The 24,175-nt window shown below is 41.5% G+C and overlaps 1 protein-coding gene across 2 annotated transcripts in view; it reads left to right on the top strand.

Moving 5' to 3' along the window:
• The window catches only part of LOC149439379 (rho GTPase-activating protein 4-like), a 241,110-nt gene that overhangs the window by 112,781 nt on the left and 104,154 nt on the right, over positions 1–24,175 (top strand). For both annotated transcript variants that reach the window (XM_089659101.1, XM_089659102.1), the window contains exons 3-4: positions 3,376–3,541; positions 8,135–8,197. In XM_089659101.1, the coding sequence (XP_089515227.1) occupies positions 3,376–3,541; positions 8,135–8,197 (229 nt within the window). The remainder of the gene's footprint in view (positions 1–3,375; positions 3,542–8,134; positions 8,198–24,175) is intronic.

The raw sequence follows: 24,175 nt of genomic DNA on the forward strand, positions 1-24,175 counted from the left end.
TCCTTAGGACAGACTGTGTTCAAATCTGATTTACAACTGGTAATGAAGATCTGTCAGCACAGTACAGACAGGATTAGTTATAGTAAACTTAACTCCCTTGCCCCCTCTTTTACATTACACATAAGGGAAAGCTAGGTAGCCTTTTTTAAGCAAACAAAAGCAAACAGAAATTTTTCCATTTTTTAAAGTTATCCTATATAAATGGAGACTTAAAGTGGTTCTAAAGGCTGAAGGTTTTTTACTTTCTATGCATAAAGGTAAAAAAACTTCTTTGTGCAGCATCCCTCCCCCAGCCCCCCCCCCCCCCAATACTCACCTAAGCCCCCTCTTGATCCAACGATAGGCACTGGAGTCTAGGCTATCACTGGACTCACTCTTCTCATTGGCTGAGATAGAAGCGGGAGCCATCGGCTCCCACTGCTGTCAATCACAGCCAGTGAACCTATGAGAAGAGAGTGGGATGGGGCTGAGCTGTGGCTCTGTGTGTGATTGGATATACTAAGCAGCGAGTGCCCCCAGGCAAGCTGCTTACTGTGGGGGCACCTCTCAGGAGGGAGGGGCCAGGAGGACCGGCGAGGATCTGAGCAGAGGAGGATCCTGGCTGCTTTCTGCAAAACCAGGTAAGTATAGACATGTTTGTTGTTTAAAAAAGAAAAAAAAAGCCTTTAGAAACACTTTAGCAAATATAAAGTAAATGTTATCCCAATTTGGCTGCAAAGTGGAAATACACTTTAGATAAACACACCGAAGGTAAAAGAAAAAAGCTGTTTTTAAGATACTGATCTTTTGTATTTGCAGGGTATGACATCGCCATCCTTCCAATGTGATCCTAGAGAATTCACAGTGCAATGGCATCTTTTGCAAGATTTGGGCTACTCTATATTACTCAGGATCTCACTGGAAGGATAGTGATGTCAACCTCAATTAGGCGCCAATGGCAGAAGCTGGGGTTAAAGTAAAATGTTATCTCCCTTTTTTATCTACGGGGTTTTTTTTTTTGTTTTTTTTTTAGGTTTTGTGCAGCAAATAGGGGAGGGGGCCCTGGGTAAATAAAGGAACCCTGCATTTTTGGTGCAAGGTCTACTTTTACGTTAGACACAGGTAAGCAAATGGTATTTTCTTCAGTAATGGCAGCCCCTGTATTTCCCTCACATTAAAGGCAAAAAGAGAAACAAATGAAAATCCTTAGCAGTCTGAAGTTTTTATTGTGCAACTGGTCACAACAAGCAGGTCAAAAGTACAGACAACGCGGTTCGGGGGCCACACAATCCCACTTTCAAGGGTGTGTAAACCTTAAAGTGGACCTATGCTCACCATCAGCCTAGCGATGTGGTATCCTGGAGCTTCCCGCTGGCCACTGACAACTTCAATTGGGGTATCAATCGCAAGCCGCTTTCATTGGTTGAGCCAAGATGACGTCACTCCGGTGCACGGAGGTTCAATTGGCTCGGCATCGTCAAATTTATACAATACGTTGCACATGTGCATTTCACTGTACAGGAAGGTAAGTAACTTTAACCCAAAAGAGACCTAGCAAGTCTCTTCTGCATTCTAAATCCTTCCTGTTAGTCCATTTTTAATAATTGCCTTAAAGTTTCACTTTAACAATAAAAGTTTCATAATTGCTTCCTTTTGGTCTGTTAAATATATCATTGAAAGCAGTTTGTTAGATATGTTTGATAAGTGCAAAAAAAAAATACCAGTTAATACAACCTATCCAGTGTGTTTTGCTCTCTTCTTGTGTTATTCCAAAGAGACTATTTAGCCCACCATGTTCTTATCTTGAACATCAAGTAATCTCTGTGCCATGGATAAGAAGACAATGGGAGTGGTTGAGTAGTTTATTTTAGCAAAAGATAATGTGCAGGGCTGACACCACTCAGTCCACAAAAATGCTTTATGTTGTTAGCCCACAATGGCAAATTAGGAGTCAAGTGCATTCTACTACGTCAATGGGTATTTTTTTAGTACTCCCAGGCTCTTAGCCACATCCCATCCTGTTCATAAGTAGCCTATGGTTGAAGTGGCTATTCTGGAATCATGATACATCAGTTACAACCATGATCCCGGTATGTTTTTTTCAGCGGATGATTCACTACAAAATAATAGTAATCCTAGTGGCAAAACAGCCACTGAATTACTGTTACAGGTGGTGGAAGGGGTAAACCTCACCCCCAACACCTTTACCAGGCTCTCCCATCCGATCGAGGAGCCTGGTAAGGATGCGACCAGTGGTTCATACTTCTTTGGACACATTGAGACGAACTGATGTTGTTGTGATGTCATAAACTGGAAGAGATGAGGATTTTGTCACTTCTGGTTTTGGTCTCATGTAAACAAGCCATTACTGGCTTGTGAAAGCATCTGATCAAACCGATCTTGGTTTAATCAGCTACTTTGGAAGCCAGAGGGTGTGGGCGTACCCCTGAAGATGTGGATGCGCACAAAACGCATTGGGAGGAGCCACACTTGCTGACATCACAGCGCCGCTACCAAAGTTTGGAAGCGGTGGCCATCTTGGTACTTTGATTTTATCCTTACTTTTGCCTGTGGCGGAGCCTTTCAAGTTAGATCTTCTTGCTGTTTCTTGGCTCCTTGATGTGATGTGCATATATGCTATTTACCAGCAGCTTTTCTGGTGAGGTTACATCTGGCAGAGAATGTGGATTTCCTCACTGGATCAAAATCACAGTTTATCCTTCACTGTGATTTCTGTGCCTTGCAGTCCCATGGACACTATTATCCATTTATATTATCCATTTATATTTTATATGGACTATATTTCTATTTATCTCACTTTATGTGGTGCACTTAACTGTTTCACTTGACATTATTTAATTTAATTAGTGCTGCACTTTTATACTTTTAGATGTTGTTACCTTTACCTTGTGTGCTAGCTGCTTTTTCATTGTACTTGTTTACAGCGCTCGCCTATACACAATATATTTGCATGTCCCAGCCCATGCTTTCATGATGTTGTTCATCCCTTGTGATAGCAGTAAAGTTGATAACATTTTTTAAAACAAACTGGAGTAAAATGAAAAATAATAAAAAAAAATGAAATTGCCCCCATCCTCTCGTGCTCACATGCAAATGCTCACATGAATGTACCATTTTATTATCTAGGGCCTCTGCTTAAAATATATAATGTATAGGGGTTCTAAGTAGCTTTCTAACAAAAAAAATGCTGATTTTTACATGTCAGATTTGTCCTGGACTGGAATTGATTAAAAAGGATAAAACATGGGGAAATGTGCATGTGCAGGAAAGAAATGTGCTTTTTTTTATTCACCGTGACATACACTTTAAATAAAGACAAGTTCCATGTGCACTAACCCTAACCTTGTCTCTTCATGCCAAATCTTGCCTCTTTAGGAAGGAACAACAGCATCTCCTATCCCCCGTGAATTGCTTGTATATGATTCTTAACCACACACGTCAGGAGAGTCGGGACTATGCAGCACTTAGTGATGTTTACACCACACACCTCATCCCCCGCCTGGCACATATCGGAGAGGACCTTACTCGCCTCACCAAGAAGGTGAGGACTTGTATAGTATTATCGGGCCAATTTCTATTCTTTCTTCTTTTTTCTCATCAGCTTGCTGTATTGGAAGTGTTTTTAGATTCCTGTTGCACATTTCCCTCTTCCTGTTATCTCATAATTACAAACTACACTGCTCAAAAAAATCAAAGGAACACTTTTTAATCAGAGTATAGCATTAAGTCAGTGAAACTCCTGAGATATTGATCTGGTCAGTTAAGTAGCAAAGGGGGTTGTTAATCAGTTTCAGCTACTTTGGTGTTAATGAAATTAACAACACGTGCACTAGATAGGCAACAATGAGACAACCCCCAAAACAGGAATGGTTTTACAGGTGGAGGCCACTGACATTTTTTTCCCTACTCATCTTTTCAGACTGTTTTCCAATAGTTTTGCATTTGGCTAGGGCCAGTGTCACTAATGGTAGCATGAAGCGATACCTGGACCCTACAGAGGTTGCACAGGCAGTCCAACTCCTGCAGGATGGCACATCAATATGTGCCATTGCCAGAAGGTTTGCAGTGTCTCCCAGCACAGTCTCAAGAGCATGGAGGAGATTCCAGGAGACAGGCAGTTTTTGTAGGAGAGCTGGACAGGGCCGTAGAAGGTCCTTAACCCATCAGCAGGACCAATATCTGCTCTTTTGTGCAAGGAGGAACAGGAGCACTGACAGAGCCCTACAAAATGACTTCCAGCAGGCCACCGGTGTGAATGTCTCTGACCAAACAATTAGAACCAGACTTCATGAGGGTAGCCTGAGTGTCAGATGTCCTCAAGTAGGCCCTGTGCTCACTGCCCGGCACCATAGAGCTCGATTGGCATTTGCAATTGAACACCAGAATTGGCAGGTCTGCCACTGGTGCCCTGTGCTTTTCACAGATGAGAGCAGGTTCACCCTGAGCACATGGAGCATCCTTACATTCCTAACACATTACCCAGTCCATATTAGTATAGATATCCAGCATGATATTTTTCCCCATTGAGATCTGATGTGTATGCAAAGTGTTCCATTAATTTTTTTGAGCAGTGTATTTTAGAGGAACTGGCTTGACCTTTCTGACCTAAGCAGGACTTGAAGGGCCACCAATAAATATCACAAATTCTTTTTTGTTTCCCATGCCATTATTTGTAATGTTGTTTACAATTATACCTTGACACATGTGCATTAAACATCACAGTGACAGAGATCAATAGCACTGCCAAGGGTGCTTACAATGTGCACCTTGTATTCACATGACTTGAGGTGCAACTGCCCAAGCTCCCAGGAAGTGCCATAAATTGTCCCAACACCTATCACCTTTGGTAGACAGCATATCTGCATGTGAAGGTGAAATTCATATAATGAATATCATTAAAAAGTATGAACTGCCTACAGATATCAGAATCCAATATTTTTTACTACAATGGTGTTTTTAAGGTAATCTACAGTTAACGTTTTGATGTTGTTTACTTGATATTGATACTGTTGGTCAGCAGGAGGAAAGATGTCTGCTTACAAATGTGTTTTTGGAAAGAAGATGCCTCCCTTGTCGTGATTGAAAGCAGGAAGAAAGATGTTTCGTACATGGGTGTCACCGGGAACAAGCCTTCCCCCTTATATTTATTGTTGGAAGGAGGAATGATGTCCCTAATATGGATGTTTTTGGGCTGAAGTATTCCCCCTTATATTTCTTGTCCACAGGAGAAGAGATGCCCCTTACATGGGTGATATTGGAAAGATGCCTTCCCCCTTATATTTTTTATTGGCTGGAGGAAAGATGCCCCTGACATGGATGTTTTTTAGAAGAAGCCTTCCCTCATATATTCTTTGTCAGAAGCCTTCCCCCTTGTATTAATTTTTGACAGGAGGAAGATGCCTGTTAAATGTGTGCTATTAAGAAGAAGGCTTCCCCTTATATTCTTTGTTGACAGAAGGACAAAATGTCCCTGACATGGGTTTTGTTGAGAAGAAGAATGCTCCCTTATATGCTTTGTCAGCAGGAGGAAAGATGCCCCTTACATGGGTGTTAGTTGTAAGAAGTAATTCCCCTTATAGTTATTGTCAGCATGAGGAAAGATGTCCCTTTCATGGGTGTTTTTGGAAGGAAACCTTCCTTCTTATATTCTTTGTTGGAACTAAGGAAGATGCTCTTGAAATGAATGCTATTGGGAAGAAGCCTTCCCCCTAAAATCATTATTTTCAGCAGGAGGAAAGGTGTCCCTGACACAGGTGCTATTAGGAAGAAGCCTTCCCCCTTAGATTCTCTGTGGGGTTTTTTTGGAAGAAGCCTTTCTCCGTATATCCTTTATCCATTTGGAGGGGGGGGGGTGCCCCTTACATAGATGTTATTGGGAAGAAGCCTTTCCTCATATATTCTTTGTCAGCAGGAGGAAAGATTTCCCTTATAAGGGTTTTATTTGCAAGAAGCCTTCCCTCTTATATTCTTAGTCACTGGGGGAAAGATGTCCTTTACATGAGTGCTATTGGGGAGGTGCAGCATGGTATGGCAGCAGTAAACACCCAGAGTCCAGTAGCAGGAAATGGAACTTATATTAAAGTTAATGTTCGTAAACTTCATACTTCATAGCAGATCCGGCGGGAAGGCACTCAACCGGGAACACTCACAGAGATGTGTAGCAGAGCAGGTCTCAAATGTGCCAACAGCATCTGACTTGAAGGGCGGAACTTACCCAAATGGGAGGCTTCTAGGAAGGATGATGTGTATCTACCTCTTTCCCTACCCGTCTGGAAACTCTTCCTACCACTATCCACTCTCCTTGCTCTCCCTGACAGATGAGTGACCTTTCTCGACACATGCGGAATGTGTGCCAAGCCCAGGAGCCAGGGTCTTAAAGTATAACTAAAGGCAAAATATATTTTTTTTTTTAGTTTTAGATAGAGTGGAGAGAGATTAGAACACCTGCTAGGTTTTTATCAGTCTGTGCCCCATTAGGGATATTTACCCTTTCTATTTGTACTGCTTACCGTCATCATTGAACGTAAAAGGAAAAGAAACCCCACATTTTGGGTTATCCCCAGAAAAATAGTGGAGAGGAAATTTTCCAATGGGGACACTAGCTCTAGTGACCTGGGAGTCCCCAAGGAATTCCCTTAATTTTCAGGGATTTTCTGTTACTTCCTGTTTTGGCTATGGGACTGAAAAAGAAGGTAAATCTCTCCAATGGGACGCGGATGGCAAAAAATAAACTGACAGGGGTTATAACCCTTACTTACTCTATCCAAAAGCAAAAAAAAAAAGTTTTGCCTATAGTTCTACTTTAAACAGACTCTGCCTGACCTAAGATGGTTGCCACAGGGGCAGTAGCATCCAACCGGATAGCTTTCACAGTGACCCAGGGAACCATAGAAGAACAATGTTCCTCTTGACTTCCTCTGCAATGCCGCTGTGGTTGAACGGCACCTATAGTGGAGAATGCAGACTGCACTTGCCTACAAGTATAAACTTATTGGCAGCAAAAGGAGATGTACCCCTTGCAAGGCAGGTATTGGAAAGATGCCTTCCCCTTTATATTCTTTGTCAGCAGGAAGAAAGACACCCCTTATATGGGTGTTGCTAGGAAGATGAATGCTCCTTTATATTATTTTATCAGCAGGAGGAAACATGCCCCCTTATATTGTAGGAAGAAACATTCTTCCTTACATTGGTGGTAAGGAGGATAAAAAAAATATTTTTATGTGAGTGTTTTGGGAAGAAGAATGCCCCCTTATTTCCTTTGTCAGCAGGAAGAAAAATTCCCCAGTATAAGGGGAAGTGTCTTTGAAGAGTGTCCCCTTTGTCTTTGTCAGCAGAAAGAATGTCCTCGTAAAGTGTTGGTCAATGAGAAGAAGAGTTGTGCTCAGAAGGAGCAAATGCCCCCTTACAATGGTGGTCAGTGGGAAGGGTGAATTCCCTTTGTATTGGTGGCCAGTGGAAAGAAGAATGCCCACTTATATTTGTATTTAGTGGAGTGAGGAATATTCTTCTACATTGGTGATCATTGAGAGAAAAATGCCCCATTATATTGCTAGTGAAAAGGAAATATGTCCTCACATTGGTGGCCAACAGGAGCGAAAATACCCCTTTACATGGATTGTTAGTGGCATAAAGAACACCACAAATGTTTGTGTCCCTTCTGTAAAATCTACTTTTAGTCCAGGCTCAGACAGAACAGGAAGCAGAGGTAAAAATTCTTTAATGGGGGCAGAGCATCTAAGCCCAGAGTTTCTAACCCTTCCATACTCTATGCAAATCTAGATTGACTTCTGCTTTACAAACGTAACACTTCATCATAGCTTCACTTAGATGTGGTCTTGGTGAGATGTGGCCATATGGGAAATGTTTGGGTGGATTCAAGTTGGGACGTTTGACTATTTCAAGAAGTCATCTTTCCTGTCTAACTTCCTCTTTTTTATATACGCACACCCACACACCGACATTTTTACATAACTCTGGGTTGCCTTTTGTGTTCGAAATATACATAACTGCTCCTATTACAAAATGTTAGGGTCAAACTTTTTGGTTTGAGGTTGTGTTGCAGTATAATACTACTTTTACATATCTATTTCCTGACAATTTTAGTTAACACTATGTTTACCTCTCTTACCTGCAGAGTAAAGATATTGGGGCTCAGCAGCAGGAAGATCTGATGAAGCTGATGTCAGAGCTGCAGGGGGTGAGTAAAGGCATGCATATACCATTATCAAATTAGGCTTTGTGTTGCCTTTGGACAGTCTGGCTTCATTGCTTTCTGATCTTGTCCTTGCTCAGTAAACTACTCAAACTATTCAAGAAACTGTGCAATGATGTAAAAACCAGAGTTACATTAAAGGAAAAGTATAGTGTATATCTAGTAAGCACAAATGTGGGTTATTTATGCAGTGTTATCCTTAAAGTAGTTTTTGATGTTTTCAAGTTTATACAAGCTTGCTCTTCCATGTTTTTATTATTGTATTAAATATAGAAGTTTGTGAATGACCCAATAGAGGGAGCACTCAGCCTCATTCAACCTCTTAACAACTTGGAATCAGATGTCAGGTTATGCACATGGCCATACCTGGCCACACAGCAACAATTCCAGTGTATTTTGCAGCCAAGCAGCCAACAGGTGCAGTGTACAGCTGCCTATAGAAGTCAATCTCTGTATGCAGCTATACACATTGCGAGCTGGAGATAGATAACTGGTGCAATGCTCCCTGAGTTTTTAGGCACAGATGCCAGTCCATAAATGAGTTGGCAAACAGTGGTGAGTTTATTTGTGCTAGTTACAGGTTTCTTTGGCTGCATTCAGAAGTCCCCTAGGGGGTCTCTGTAGAGTAACTGAAAAAAAAAGAGTACACGGTAGAGGCCTGAGAACTGAGGGATAATGGCAAACATCAAGTATAGAAGTAAATGGTCCCAGTTTTTTCCATCCTTGTCAATCACCTTTTTTTAACATACACTTTGAGATCTTATTAAATTGCTCCACCAAGCCATCAGTTTGAGGGTAATACAAATGTGTCAACTTAAACAATTTGCACAATTCCGTGGTTCTCTTTAGGGATCCTGACACAACTGAACACCAAAAACAATTCCTTGGCAATGTTCTTGGCAGACATATTGCACAGAGGAATTCCCTCAGGGTAACAGAATATGCTGATTGGCCCTGGGTAGACTTGGGTAGTGGTCCCACAAGGTTCATGACAATTTTCTCAAAGGGCACTTCAATTTGAATGGCACGTCGAAAGTGGACAGGATCCTGGACAGGATTAACAATAAATCTCAGTTTCTTTTTATACCCTAGGCCAGTGTTTTTCAACCTTTTTTGTGCAAAGGCACACTTTTTTCATGAAAAAAATCACGAGGCACACCACCATTAGAAAATGTTAAAAAAATTTACCTCTGTGCCTATATTGACTATATATAAAGTAATTCTCTTGAATAGGAATCAAACACAAAGAAATTATTTTATAATTACTTTATTATGAAATAATAAAGTATTTTATAATTGGACCCGGGGGCCGGACCAAGAGTAGATGAATGATGTGTATGTGTCATCCATAGTAAGTATAGTAATATTCCCCCATAGTAAGCATAGTAATTAATCCCCCATATAGTAATTCATCCACCATAGTAATTCATCCCCCATAGTAATTCATCCCCCATAGTAATTCATCCCCCATATAGTAATTCAGCCCCCATATAGTAATTCATCCCCCATATAGTAATTCATCCCCCATATAGTAATTCATCCCCCATAGTAATTCATCCCCCATAGTAATTCATCCCCCATATAGTAATTCATCCCCCATAGTAATTCATCCCCCATAGTAATTCATCTCCCCCATATAGTAATTCATCCCCCATAGTAATTAATCCCCCCATATAGTAATTCATCCCCCATATAGTAATTCATCCCCCATAGTAATACATCCCCCATATAGTAATTCATCCCCCATAGTAATTCATCCCCCATATAGTAATTCATCCCCCATAGTAATTCACCCCGCATATAGTAATTCATCCCCCATATAGTAATTCATCCCCCATAGTAATTCATCCCCCATAGTAATTCATCCCCCCTATAGCAATTCATCCCCCATAGTAATTCATCCCCCATATAGTAATTCATCCCCCATAGTAATTCACCCCCCATATAGTAATTCACCCCCCATATAGTAATTCATCCCCCATATAGTAATTCATCCCCCATAGTAATACATCCCCCATAGTAATTCATCCCCCATAGTAATGCATCCCCCATATAGTAATTCATCCCCCCTATAGTAATTCATTCCCCATATTAATTCATCCCCCATATTAAGTCCCCAAGCCCCCCCTGTGTCAATTCACTTACCTTTGCGCCGCGCGTTCCTCTCGCCGTTCCGGTGTAGGTCTCCTATGAGGATCTGTCCCCCTCGACGTATCTGCGCATGTGCCAGTTTCAGGCATTAGCAGCCGATCGGCAATCTCCGGCACATGCGCAGATACGTCGAGGGGGACAGATCATCCTGACAGTATCACGCTCCGTGGGCCGGATTAAAAGGTCCGCCGGGCCGTATACGGCCCGCGGGCCGTAGTTTGCCCGTCTATTTGTGAGCCGAGGCAATTTTTCCCACGGCACACCAGACAATATCTCATGGCACACTAGTGTGCCGCGGCACAGTGGTTGAAAAACGCTGCCCTAGGCCAGTAAAACCGTCATAATATTCTTTCAGTAGCTTTTCCAACAATAAAAGACCTCCCAGCAAGTGTTCATGGGCGAGTACCACCCTTCTCTATGGCTTAGGGGTCAACAGCTACCCAATGATTTCACCATTTTTTTCTAAACTTGATACAACAAATCTTCATTGCAAGTAAGGAAAGCATAGCCTGTCCCCTTTATCAACAGGTGTATCATTGACCATCACATCACAATGTTTTCCCAGGCCCTGGCAAGGGTAGGGCTTTTTCTCTGCTCAGTACAAAAGTTTTCACTAGGCATATTAAGATTGGCAAACTCCAGAGTAACCTCAGTGTCAGCAGTGGGCTGTCTACTCTCATTTGCTGTATAGACTTCCGCAGACTCCTCCAGTTCTCCTGCCAAAACAGAGAAAGGAAAAAAATGGGTGTTGCCAAGAGGAGTACTCTGCAGCCAATTCTCTGTGCAGGTCATATACTCTGGCTCAGCCACTTATTCAGATACTGTGACCCAGTTTGGAAGATCCCAAAATTCAGGGAAATCCCTCAGTTAAGTGGGGAAAAACTCCAAACAGATGAGTCGCAATACTAAGGTTCATTTCAGACTTCACTGTTTCTAGATGTAGTACCCTCCTAAGTAGGTGCTAGGATTAGATAGATAGAATAAGTTATGTTTTTGATAGTTAATCCCTTCATGCTGACGTGACACACAAATATGTGGCCTCACAGAACTGGGCTTTTTTCCGTGGGGCAGCATATTTGCATACCTGTCTTTCTGCTGGGAGTGTGCCGCACAGCGCTCCCAGTACAAAGACCGCGGTGTCACTGAGAGCCATGGGTCCCGTTCTAACAATCGGGAGCCGGGACTCCCGATTCCAACGATCATGACCCGGGACTTCCGATTCCGGGTCACATGATCGCTGTGATAGCCTCTGATTGGCTATCACAGTGATCAGTCACTGTACAGCCAGGCCCCCTTGTTTTTTTTTCTCTCTATGAATGGAGGAGAGAGATACATTACATCTCGCTAACTCCTGGCATAGAGGGGAAAAAAATTTTGTAAAAAAAAAAAAGATAAATATTAAAAAAGAAAATAAAGAAAAAATACCTAGATCAAGGTTTGATCTAGTTCAGTGCCAGGGTAAGTGTTTGGATCAAGGTCAGGGTCAATGGTCAAGGTCAAAAGGTCAGGGTCAAAGGTCAGAATAAAAAAAAATTGGTGTCAGTGTGTTTCTGGGCTGTACTACGGGTACAAACAGCAAATAACATATACATATATGGTATCGCTGCGATCGTCAAGAGCTGTAAAATGTATTTTGGGTTGTTCTTTGGTGGTAGGTTATGGTAGTAACAAGAAACACACAGCTAATTTAAAAATAATATTTTTTTTTTTTTTACTATTTTGGGTCAGTTTTCCTTTGATAATAATAAAAAAAATCAGTTGATATCCATTACCATTTACCACCAAATGAAAGCCCAATTTGTCCTGAAAAAAACAAGGTATAATTCACCTGGATGTACAAAGTAGTTGTTATTATTATTATACAGGATTTATATAGCGCCAACAGTTTGCTCAGCGCTTTACAATATAAATATAGTTGTGATTATATGTACGGTTTTACTAACACAATGCAAAATTGTGCTTAGGCATTTAGATTTGTTTTACCCTTAGGCATGAAGGGGTTAAACTTAGTTGTCACTCTGTAGTCAGAGTGGCTGTAAATATTTGTTAGGAAAAAGCATAGTTAGCTCACTGTACTTGGTGAGCTGTGATCATTTAGTTAGGCCTGCTCTGTCTGCTCAGCTGGTGCTAATCTGCCTAGCTTCCTGTGTATCCAGGAACCTTTAGAAGTTTCTGGATGATAGGTGTGACATTATACAGATGGCAACATGAATATTGATACAGCCTCAGTCTATCCCAGAGAGAGGGGCTCTAAGGCATGCTGGGCAACTGTATATATGCAGTGAGCACACGGTGCTCTGGGATCTTTCCTGTCCAGGACTGATCCAGCCTGGGAGAGGGCACATTGCCCTCCCAGGCATCCACTGCCATGGGTGACCTGAGTGCCTGAATGCTGAGACGTGGATCCTGCTATACTGACTGAGGATCTGTCTACTAAAGATCTGGTCTGGTATCACGGAGGAAGGCCTCCATCTGCTCTTTGGCCTTATGAGTACTGACATCCCTGAAGGGTCTTAGAGACTGAGTGCTATTTAATCCCTCTGGTGCTAGGAAGTCAATTGTGGGTCTAGCAAAGGGAACACTGGCTGCTGTTCGAAAGAGCTTTGTCCACCTGGCATACTTTTAAAGGGATACTGAAGAAGTTACTGCTACTACTACTACCTCTGTTATTACTACTACTTTTTAATTTAAGCACGGACTCTGACATAGCTTGCCCTGAAGATTAGATAAAGTCCTCAATGTACATAGCTCCTTTTTATGTAGTATCCCTCTCACCTCCCTCATCCCTATCCAAGTTCTCAAAAAAAAGAAAGAAAAACAACATTCCTAGACAGGTTATTGGAGAAACCTGTGAATGAGCCTATGTGCCTGGCTGTGGGGCAAAGTAACTGGGGAGGACCTGGACAGTAATCCTGCGGCTCCTACGGGAGTAACGCTACATTTGCTACTTACTTATGTAAGTAAAGCTACATTAATTACATAAATAAGTAACCAAGCTTCCTGAGTCCAGCAAAGCAGTAATATGTTTTTTATTCTTCATCACATGGCAAACGTGTTTATCCATTACAGGCACTGCAAAGACAAAACAAACACAACCATCTATCCCTGGAAGAGAAATCATACTGCATGGGCTCATCAGTCAATGGACAGTTTGCTGTCACATGTCCAAGTTCCTGGCAACTAAAACACTAAATAATTCCCCAGTTAAGTCTGTTAACAGGCATGTTCTTTCCTGGTTTGGGATGCCAATCTCCACACCTAAAACCAGAAGATCTTCCCCCTGTATCCTTGCCATGCTTACCATGCACTTCCTCTGGAACAGACTTACTGGTTGTTCCATAAGATTATTCACCAACCTGGGGTCCACTTGGCTCACCCACTTTTGCAGGGAAACTCTACTATCTGGACCAGGCGGGTGAAGTCCAATATCTGTGATCGTGGAGATTTTTCAATTTGTTAGGACCAGTTGCTGATCCTCTGTGCTTGTACAGCCAAGGTAACACCTAGCCATGCCAGTATTTCCTGCTTGACCTTTGTCATAATCCACAGCATCTGTAGGCTCCAAATCATAGTTTGCTTTCTGTGATTCACCAGTTAGCAATGGGGGCATCAGTCCCGCCAACTGTGCTTTAGTCAAGCCTTACCTGTCGGAGTCTCTTTCGAATGTTATCAGAAAGGCCTCTGGGTCATCATTAGCAGTCATCTTGGACAGAAAGCAACCATGGATGGTTGATGAGTTGTCAAGAACACTTACAGCTTTTCCAGGAGACCTCTGCAAATCTCTGCACCACCTCTGCCATAACATTTCTATACATTTTTGCAGCACTTGCTAACTTTTCAAATAGCATCTGCATTTGTATTTGTACAGCATTGATCTGTTTGTGCAGCACTCATGTTTGTTCCTGCGCAGCTTTGAGCTGCTGTTGATTCTGTTTGATCAGCACTTGCATTTGTTCCTGTATAGCATTGATTGTGCCCCAATACCTGCCCCTGTTCTACTATCAGCTCAATTTTCGGACACTCCAGGTACTGGTCCTTTAAATAGCAGTTTCTTTCTATAATTGGCCGCAGTCCTAGGTGCCCCAGGTGAACCTCAATTGCCTGACAGGGAACAGTGTAACACCTGGAGTGCATCAGAGGATCGAGGTTTTGAAAGGTATAAGAACAAAGCTTGGGAGATGTGTAAATCCCGAAAAGGACTTTTCCAAGCTCCCTGTAAGACACTCTGCTACAGTGTGCATATGCAAGTACCCATGTAAACATGTGTATGCATATGCTATACAACTCTGGACACAGATTTCTACATTCAGAGTTGTATACTCATAAGCATTTTATTATTTATGCAGATACTTGCATAGATACATGCATAGCCGCATACAGCCATTGACTTCTGCAGTGGGTTTCCAGGCTGGCCAATACACTGGAATTTACACCTGTATGCAAGAACACTGCTATTACATTGTTTTCAATGAGTTGTCTAACTTAGGATTGTGTTGCAAAAACAGTTGTAAAGCAGGATATCCATGTTGCAATGAAAAGTAGAAAAAAACCCCTGCATAGGTAATGAGAGAATATGACTGTCTCCATGTACTGAACATATACAGTGAGTAAAATAATTATTGAACACACCACCCTTTTTTCTTTGTAAATATATTTCTAAAGGTGCTATTCACATGAAATTTTTACTACACATTGGTAACAACCCATGCAATCCACACATACAAAGAAACCAAAACAAATAGATTCAGAATTTAAGTTATGTGTAATAAAATGGAATGACACAGGATTAAAGTATTGAACACATGAAGAAAGGGAGGTGCAAAAGGCATGGAAAGCCAAAGACACCAGCTGAAATCTATCAGTAGCTAGAAAGCAATCCTGCCCCTTGTCAGTGCAAATTCATATCAGCTGGTTCAGTCTCAACTGATGGCCTATAAAAAGGTTCCAAGGTATCACACAATAAACATCTCACGATGGGTAAAACCAAAGAGCTCTCTCAAGACCTTTGCAACCTTATTGTTGTAAAACATACTGGTGGCATTGGTTACAGAAGGATTTCTAAACTTCTGAATGTTCAAATGAGCACTGTTGTAGCCATAATCTGAAAGTGGAAAGAACATAATTTCACCCTAAACTGGCCACGACCAGGTGCTCCTTGGAAGAATTCTGACAGAGGAGTGAAAAGAATTATCAGAAGAGTTGTCCAAGAGCCAAGGACCACTTGTGGAGAGCTTCAGAAAGACCTGGAATTAGAAGATACAATTGTTTCAAATAAAACAATAGGTAATGCACTCACCTGCCATGGCCTGCACGCTTACCACTCAAGACTCCATTGTTGAAGAAAAAGCATGTTGAAGCTCATTTAAAGTTTGCTGCACAACATTTGGAAAAGCCTGTGAAATACTGGGAGAATATAGTCTGGTCAGATTTGATCAAAATTAAACTCTTTAGATGCCATGTTTGGAGGTCAAATGGCACTTCACATCACCCCAAAAACACCATAACAAGTAGTAAAGATTGGAGGTGGGAACATCATGGGGTGGGGCTGTTTTTCAGCATACGGTACTGGCAAACTCCATATCGTTGAAGGAAGGATGGATGGAAAAATGGAGCAAGACATTCTTGATAAAAATCTGCTGCCATCAACTGGGATGATGAAGATGAAACAAGGGTGGACATTCCAGCAAGACAATGATCCCAATTACAAAGCCAAGAAAACTTTCAATTGATTTAAAAGAAAGAAAATAAAGCCCAGCCAATCACCTGACTTGAATCCAATAGAAAATCTATGGAAAGAACTAATGATCAGAGTTCATAGGAGAAGCCCACGGACCTTCAAGATTTGAAGATTGTGTGAAAGAATGGGCCAAAATCACACTGGAGCAATGCATGCGACTAGTTTCTTCATACAGGAGGCGTCTTGAAATTGTCATTACTCACCAGTGGCTGTCAGTGGAGAAGTACAATGTGTACTTGGATACAGTGGCAGTCAGTAAGGAAGCACTTAATTGCAATGTGGTCAGTTGAAATGGGTTGATCTGGCTTCATTTTGTGGGAGGGTCTGTATTAAATTTTTGATTATTAATCTGTACCCTATCGATGTCAATTGAAATGGAATCTTTAAAATCATTTCTGGCCATTTTCAAGGCTAATAAGGCAAGTAAGTGTCAAACAAATGGCCTCAGCGGTGGTGGTGAACAAATGGCCTCAGTGGTGGTGGTGGTGGTAGTGGAAAGGAGGGGGGGTTAGGGGGGTAGGGGGCTGGCCACTGCTATAGGGAACATGAACTAATACAAAAATGTTTGGTGGGGAGCAGATGTTTTAATAATGCTTAAAGTAAAACATTTAAAATGCAAAATCGTTTAAATAAATGGGTACTCATGTGAAGTGCTGCATCTGTACAATGTATGTAATTGACTACAGCAAAAGCTACTTTTAGTATTTATTTAGAAAACAAATGACATTTTAATTGCTTGTAAATTACAATGTACATTTCCCTGCCATCTTATTTTTTTCTTTTTTGTACAAAAGGGCATAGAGATCCTGCAAAAGTACATATTAGACAAGCCTTTCTCAACGCAGAGGAACCCTTGAAATAACTTTCCTGTCTCAGGAAATCCTTGCTAAGAATTACTAAATCTACAAATCATGATACATTAGTGTAATGGTCAGTGTGAAGAATGCTCCTTACACTTGTGGTCATTAGGAGAATTATCCAGTTACAGATAGCTAAAAAGAGCAATGGTGTCCTAATGGTGAACTTATCTAAGAGGCAGACATTGCCTATTGCTCAAGGAACCCCTAGTAAGCTCTGGGAGAACCCTAGGGTTCCATAGAGTCCTGGTTGAGAAACCCTGTATTAGACCATTAAGGTAACCTCTGGGAAGGCAGAGGGAGCTCATGCTGTTTTATTTTTTTAAAAAGTTAGCCTAGAAATATAAATTACCAGCAAGTTCGTTTTCTTTCTAAAATATCACTTTTGGTATGGATCTTCAGGGGATACCACCTTATGAAAGGCCTGTCCCTCCCTGCCTGAATGATACTGGGTCACATGCCCTCAATATGGAGAGTACCATACAAGGGAAACACCCCTGGAAAATCACCTTGTCTCCTTGTTGATGAGGATAAAGTCTTCATGGCCCGATGGTTGTGGGGGTTCAATTAATATTAAAAATAAGGTCAGCCAGCAGATACTGGCTCCATATGAATGAGTAAAGCTGGCCATACTCTGATTGAAATTTGACTGGACCATGGCCATTGACCCATTGGGTCCCTGATGGCAGCCATCATCACATCCCCTTTGTTTACATACATCTGCCAGCTGGGAATTGTGGGTGACAGCTTAATGGGCTGGGTGGGGATATGTCACTGGTTGCTAGAGAGCAGTGCTTGAACATCCCATTTACTTTGCCGAATAGGCAAAATTCAGACCAAATTTTATTTCAGTCCAACCTTACGCTTATTTCTAGTGTGCAGTAAAGTGTGAGGGTACATTGTTGGTCAGCATAGAAGTGCATCTGTGTCAGGGTTTAGTTACCTACTGGTCGTACAAAGTTGAGCTTACCTGGAGCATCATCAGTGGCAGTTTGGCTGCTGGGTGGGTGGTGTTGGAATCAATCCACTGTACTCTACCTATGCAGATCTGTACGGCTGTTTCTTTTAACAGCCCTCCCAACTCCATATTGCCAAAAACACAATGTTTTCTTGAAAATTTGGCACTGTCCACAGAAAAGATGTCAACAACGTGTGTCCAGTCGCAGAAACTTTGCTGCCACAATGGAGCTGGCTTTACGTACCCCACACTCCAAGGATTGTGGCTGTCACATCTTGCCTGGTCCTAGTGTGTACAACAAAGTTCCAGTAAAATGAAACTGCTTCATTCTCTTGTTTGGCTTGTTCATCCGTATTATTTATTATGAAGATTCACAGATTTGCACAGATGAACAGACATCAAAGAAGAAACTCGCCTTTTGCAAAATTGCTTAATGGTTAGGGTGATATCCTTCAGATTAAGCACTTTGTGTGAAACCAAACTGGTGTGAAGTTCTGCTTAGGATCTGTTCATCCATGTGCTTCTGTGCACTTCACGGTTTCAACACCTCGGTTTATGGACGCCTCAGTTAACGTAATTTTCAGTTTTACGAATTAAAATCCATTGAAAATAATGGCTCGGTTTACGTATTTTTCGCAATACGTACGGATTAATTGGTTTTCAATGCATTTACAAATTTTTTTTTAATCATGTCCATGTACAGTACTATGCCTTTAAAGTGCACTTTATAAAGAGTTTTGAACAGATAAAACTTTTTTTGACTTTTTTCTGACCTCCGGAACGGATTAATTGGTTTTCAATGCATTTACGAATTAATTTTTAATCATGTCCCTGTACAGTATTTATGCCTTCAAAGTGCACTTTATAAAGAGTTTTGAACAGATAAAAGACTTTTTTTTTTTTAACTTTTTTCTGACCACCGGAATGGATTAATTGGTTTTCAATGCATTGCTATGGGAAACTGCGTTTTGGTTTACAAATTTTTTGCAGTACGAAAAGTCCTGCAGAATGCATTAAATTCATAAACCGAGGTACGCCTGTACATGTATAATAAGAGAGTTACATAGGCTGTCATTGTTGACATCTCCTTTCTGAGTCACTGACCTGAATCCAGAGTAGAGATAAGGAATTCTGACTTTGAATGCTTGCTCCAGTTCTGTATACTACACTATGTCACTGTCCTAATTGTGCAGTGTGCCTTTCCTTGGTACACCTATTTTTGACCTTCCTTGGTATTTATTATCTCTGCTATTCTTGCAGTAGTTTGCTGGAGGATTTTCAATACAAAAGGGATAACAGGCGCATGGTGTGGCAGTCCATGTATGTTTGATGAGTTCCAAATGGGCAGGGGTGAAGGTAGTCCAGTAGGCACTAAGGGCAAGCTGTGTAGGAACGAAACATAACTCTGCAGAAGGGAAACAAAGAAACACAGCGCCTCTAAGTGTGTACTGTGAAGGTATTTAATAGAAAGATACGTAGTAACTCACATCTTAGAATTTAAAAACAGGCTCATGGGTAAGAGGGTGATACGTATGTAGCCAGATGCTGTTGTGTGTCTGATCCAGAGAGGTGATCGATCGAGTCTGTCAGCAGGTGGTGCTGTGCATGTGCAACATGGATGGTAAGCCTGGTAGAATCTCCAAAGTGTCTGCCAGCAGATGGTGTTGTGCATATGCAGCATGGATGGTGGAGCCTGGCAGAGTCTCCAAGATGTCCGGGATCAGCACATGTGGCGCCTGACATCATCAAAATGCGACATGTTTCTGAGCATGTGCAGGACGAGATAAGTCCAGACGCGCTCTTTCATCAGGCATCATTTGAAAGATAGTTGGCTTTTAACGTTCAATGTTGGAATAAATGGACTTTCCAAAACAAAAACCACATACACTGATAGAAATTTATACATTCGAAAAAATAAATTCCATCCCGTTCCTTGGAATTTCTTCGTCACTGAAGTCGACAGGAACTCTGATTTGACCCCATTAATGATTATAAAAATGAATGAACCATAACATTCTTACAATGAAAAATGTCCAATGAAATTCCATCAGTGTACACTCCGCTTATATTAGAGCTTGGTCATTGACCTTCAGCTACCTCTTTGTCCACTTGCCCTGTTGATCAAATTCCTTCAGTTTGAATAATTGAATTTGTTCAGTCTCCTGTTGCCCAGTCAGGGTTTAATGTCTCCCACCAGCAATCCTATGTGTTCCTGCCTAATTCTTGTTAGTATCCTTTTGTCCCCTTTATAATCATTATTGCTTAGTGTGTTCCCCTTTGTTTCCCTTAATTGCCATTCCTTGTGTTTAATCCAGCTTTCCTTTTTGTCTGCTAGTAAAGACTGTCTGGTCTCTCTGGGGTTTTGTGTTGTGTGCTGGATCTTGCTGTCATTATCTACTGTCACTGACTGTGTCCTCCTTTGTCTGCCTGTGGTTGCCAGTTCGGACCACACACTGGGAGTAGCCTACATTGCTCTTAGGAAGACCAGGCATTTTCAGTCCTTGCACCATGATTAGGGCCATCCACTGCCAGTTGGCAACACTAAGCATTCTTACTCATTTGTACTTCAGCCTTCGAGGTTTTCACACTGACCTGCTGGTATCTGGCCCAGACCCTGGTTATACGTGTTTATTATCTCTGACACACTAGTCGCAGTCCTAAGGCCTAACATCTGTTCGTCTCTCAAAGGTCATCACATTTGCTAAGCTGTAGGGGTCTGCCTTTAATATAATTTCAGTGTTGTAATAAAGGCATCAGCCTCCGTATCCCTTTACATTTATTTGAACTAATAAAAGGAAAATCATGTTTTAGGGGATGCCTATGATTTGACCTCAAGCTCTGGGCAGACTTTTGGGGAAAAAAGGGAGAAAATAATCAATGAGAAGGGGAACTGGATAGTAACTCATGATTGGCTGCAGAGAGATTGAGGTACCAAATACATTCATATTATAGTTTTTTAAAAAAACATTTTGTGTCACGCTCCACTAACAATATACACAAAAAATTGATTAGTGCAAAACAATAAACTGATTACTAATATATTTCCATTATTATCAATCACGCTAGTAATGCATGCATATCTTCACATATAAAGTCCTCAAAAGGAATCCTCAAAACAATCTGTGATTCTATAGTGTCTTCTATGATATATAAAAAATGGAAAATAAAAATGAGAATAAAGAAATAAAAATATATATATTAAAAACAATAAAAAAAAAATAAAAATAAAATATATATATATATATATATATGTATATATATATATATATATATATATAAAATAGTCCACCAAATTTATAAATGTATACTGTGCTCTTTCACCAGTTGTGCTCTCACCTGATGTGTATGACCAAACTGTTAAGTGAGGTCATACAGGCTTGTGCCCCTTTAATTGGGCTCAGAATAGGACAAATGGATAAATCTCTTTATCCCAGATGGATGAATGGAGTTTTTTCCTTTTTCCAGAAGGGGGTCTCGCCGTTGTCAAGAGATCCTTTTCCTGAGTATGGATGGATGGATGGAGTTATCCCTCTTCCCTCTATGGGGTCTCTTGGCTCCTTTCAGACTCTTTCCTCCGTATATGTGTGTTCCCAAAAATCAAAGCAGCTTTATAGTTTTTTGCTACCGTAAATTAAAAAAAAACCAAAAGTTGTAGAAATGGGCATTTATCGAGAAAACATGAAAAATTAAACAATTTGGAATAATCTGATTACACTTGGAAGACCCACATTGATATTGATGATTACATTATGTTTATGGGCATGATTGGGAATTTCTAAATGAGGGCACAACCTGTTAACATATCATGAAACTGTACTACAATATTATGTTATTCCCCAGTTTCATTGTTAAAATCAATACAAATGACATATAAAATAGGTAGTGAGCGCTCTAATAGATGTCAGCAGCTAGAACACAATAGGCAACCACAATGCCTTAAATATAAACAGTCAAACTAAAATATTGAAGTGCAGCGCTAAGAAGAATAAAAAGTCAATAGAGTGATAATCTGGTATCACAATGGTGTACTGTAGAGGTACGGAATCCCACGGCTTCCACTTTATCAGAATGACAGAAATGCGCACTCACCGGAAACGCATGGGTTATGCGCATGTGTGATTATGCATCACGGGCAATGGGAACATCAGAATCCAGGCAGCCAGGCGTCTCCCTCACGGTGGGTCATCACAGACTCCTGTAACAGGTCCGGGGGATCCCCTTAAGGTAAGCCAGTTGTTCCCTTCTCCAGGAAAAAACCTCCTCTCAGGATGGCAAAAGTGCTTTCTCTATGGGAGTGAAAGCTCCAGATAGGAGCCCCAGAAAACAAATGCCCAGAATAGTGTAGTATGTTCAAAATCTCAGGTTTATTCATCAAAATAGCAGCAGGGCAGTAAGCATATGGTACATCATGATATGTGAAGTACATAAAGTAAACAAATGCAGTACTGACCCCCAGTGGTGTAAAACGCCGGGCCTCCTCGTGGCTCCGGCGGGTATAAGACGTCACGCTCTGTGCAGTTCCTCCTTAGGCCTTTCGTGCTAGAGGCACATCATCAGAGGGGAGACTGCACAGCTCCTGTGCAGTCTCCCCTCTGATGATGTGCCTCTAGCACGAAAGGCCTAAGGAGGAACTGCACAGAGCGTGACGTCTTATACCCGCCGGAGCCACGAGGAGGCCCGGCGTTTTACACCACTGGGGGTCAGTACTGCATTTGTTTACTTTATGTACTTCACATATCATGATGTACCATATGCTTACTGCCCTGCTGCTATTTTGATGAATAAACCTGAGATTTTGAACATACTACACTATTCTGGGCATTTGTTTTCTGGGGCTCCTATCTGGAGCTTTCACTCCCATAGAGAAAGCACTTTTGCCATCCTGAGAGGAGGTTTTTTCCTGGAGAAGGGAACAACTGGCTTACCTTAAGGGGATCCCCCGGACCTGTTACAGGAGTCTGTGATGACCCACCGTGAGGGAGACGCCTGGCTGCCTGGATTCTGATGTTCCCATTGCCCGTGATGCATAATCACACATGCGCATAACCCATGCGTTTCCGGTGAGTGCGCATTTCTGTCATTCTGATAAAGTGGAAGCCGTGGGATTCCGTACCTCTACAGTACACCATTGTGATACCAGATTATCACTCTATTGACTTTTTATTCTTCTTAGCGCTGCACTTCAATACAAATGACAGTTCCACAATAAATCCCATTTTTATTTAAAGACACAAATATACTGTATGTTGCTACTCTAAATCCAGAAACGAAAATATGATATATTGCAGATTAACAATTTTTGGATGTGGCGGCTGCATACATTTTTTTTTCTGGCTTTTTTTTTTCATTTTCACTTGGTAATCCTGCCAATAGGACACTTCCCATACTAGTGTGACACTACTCACCTAAAGTGGCTCTAAAGGTTGAAGGTTTTTTTACCTTCATGCATTCAATGCATGAAGGTAAAAAACTTTCTATGTGCTGCTCCCCCTACAGCCCCCCCCCAATACTCCCATGAGCCCCCCTCTCGATCCTGCGATGTGCACGAGAGCCTCAGCTGTCCCAGTCCTCTCTCTTCTCATTGGCAGAAACAGCAGCAGGAGCCATTGGTTCCCACTGCTGTCAATCACAGCCAGTGAGCCAGTGAGGAGAGAGCAGGGGGTGGGGACGGACCACTGCTTTATGTGTCTTTTGGACACATCAAGCAGGACTCGGGAGTGAGCACAAAGTAGTGCTCCCATAGCAAACGGTTTGCTATTGGGGGCACTGGTCAAGGGGGAGGAGCCAGGAGCACCAGTGGGGGACCCGAGAAGAAAAGGATCAGGCCTGCTCTGCGCAAAACCACTGCACAGAGCAGGTAAGTATAACGTGTTATTTAAAAAAAAACAAAAAAAACCCTTTAATATCACTCTGATCCACTATATCTGTGGGTGTCACATTGGGCTGCGGTCCTAAATCTGACTGCAAACATGACTTTCTAACTTCATCTCCTTTATATGGGGGATAGAGAAATATGTAATTTACAGACGATAGCTTGGAAAGAAGAGATAGCATTGTTTTGATTTCAGCTCAATGTACAGGAAGTGACATGGCATTTCTGGTAAGATCAAAAGGTATTTTCTGTACTTGCTGAAAATGTTCTTAGTCTAAAAAATTAAAACTAATTCAGCCAACACATCTAAAGAGGGGTAAACTGGAATATATTACATTTTTCTTGCTGGGTTTAGATATTTAAAGCAAACCTTGTCTCTCACTGACGT

Source organism: Staurois parvus, unplaced genomic scaffold (assembly GCF_062004578.1).
Source record: "Staurois parvus isolate SC_StPar_1 unplaced genomic scaffold, SC_StPar_1.0 ptg001132l, whole genome shotgun sequence".
Taxonomy (NCBI): Eukaryota; Metazoa; Chordata; class Amphibia; order Anura; family Ranidae; genus Staurois; species Staurois parvus.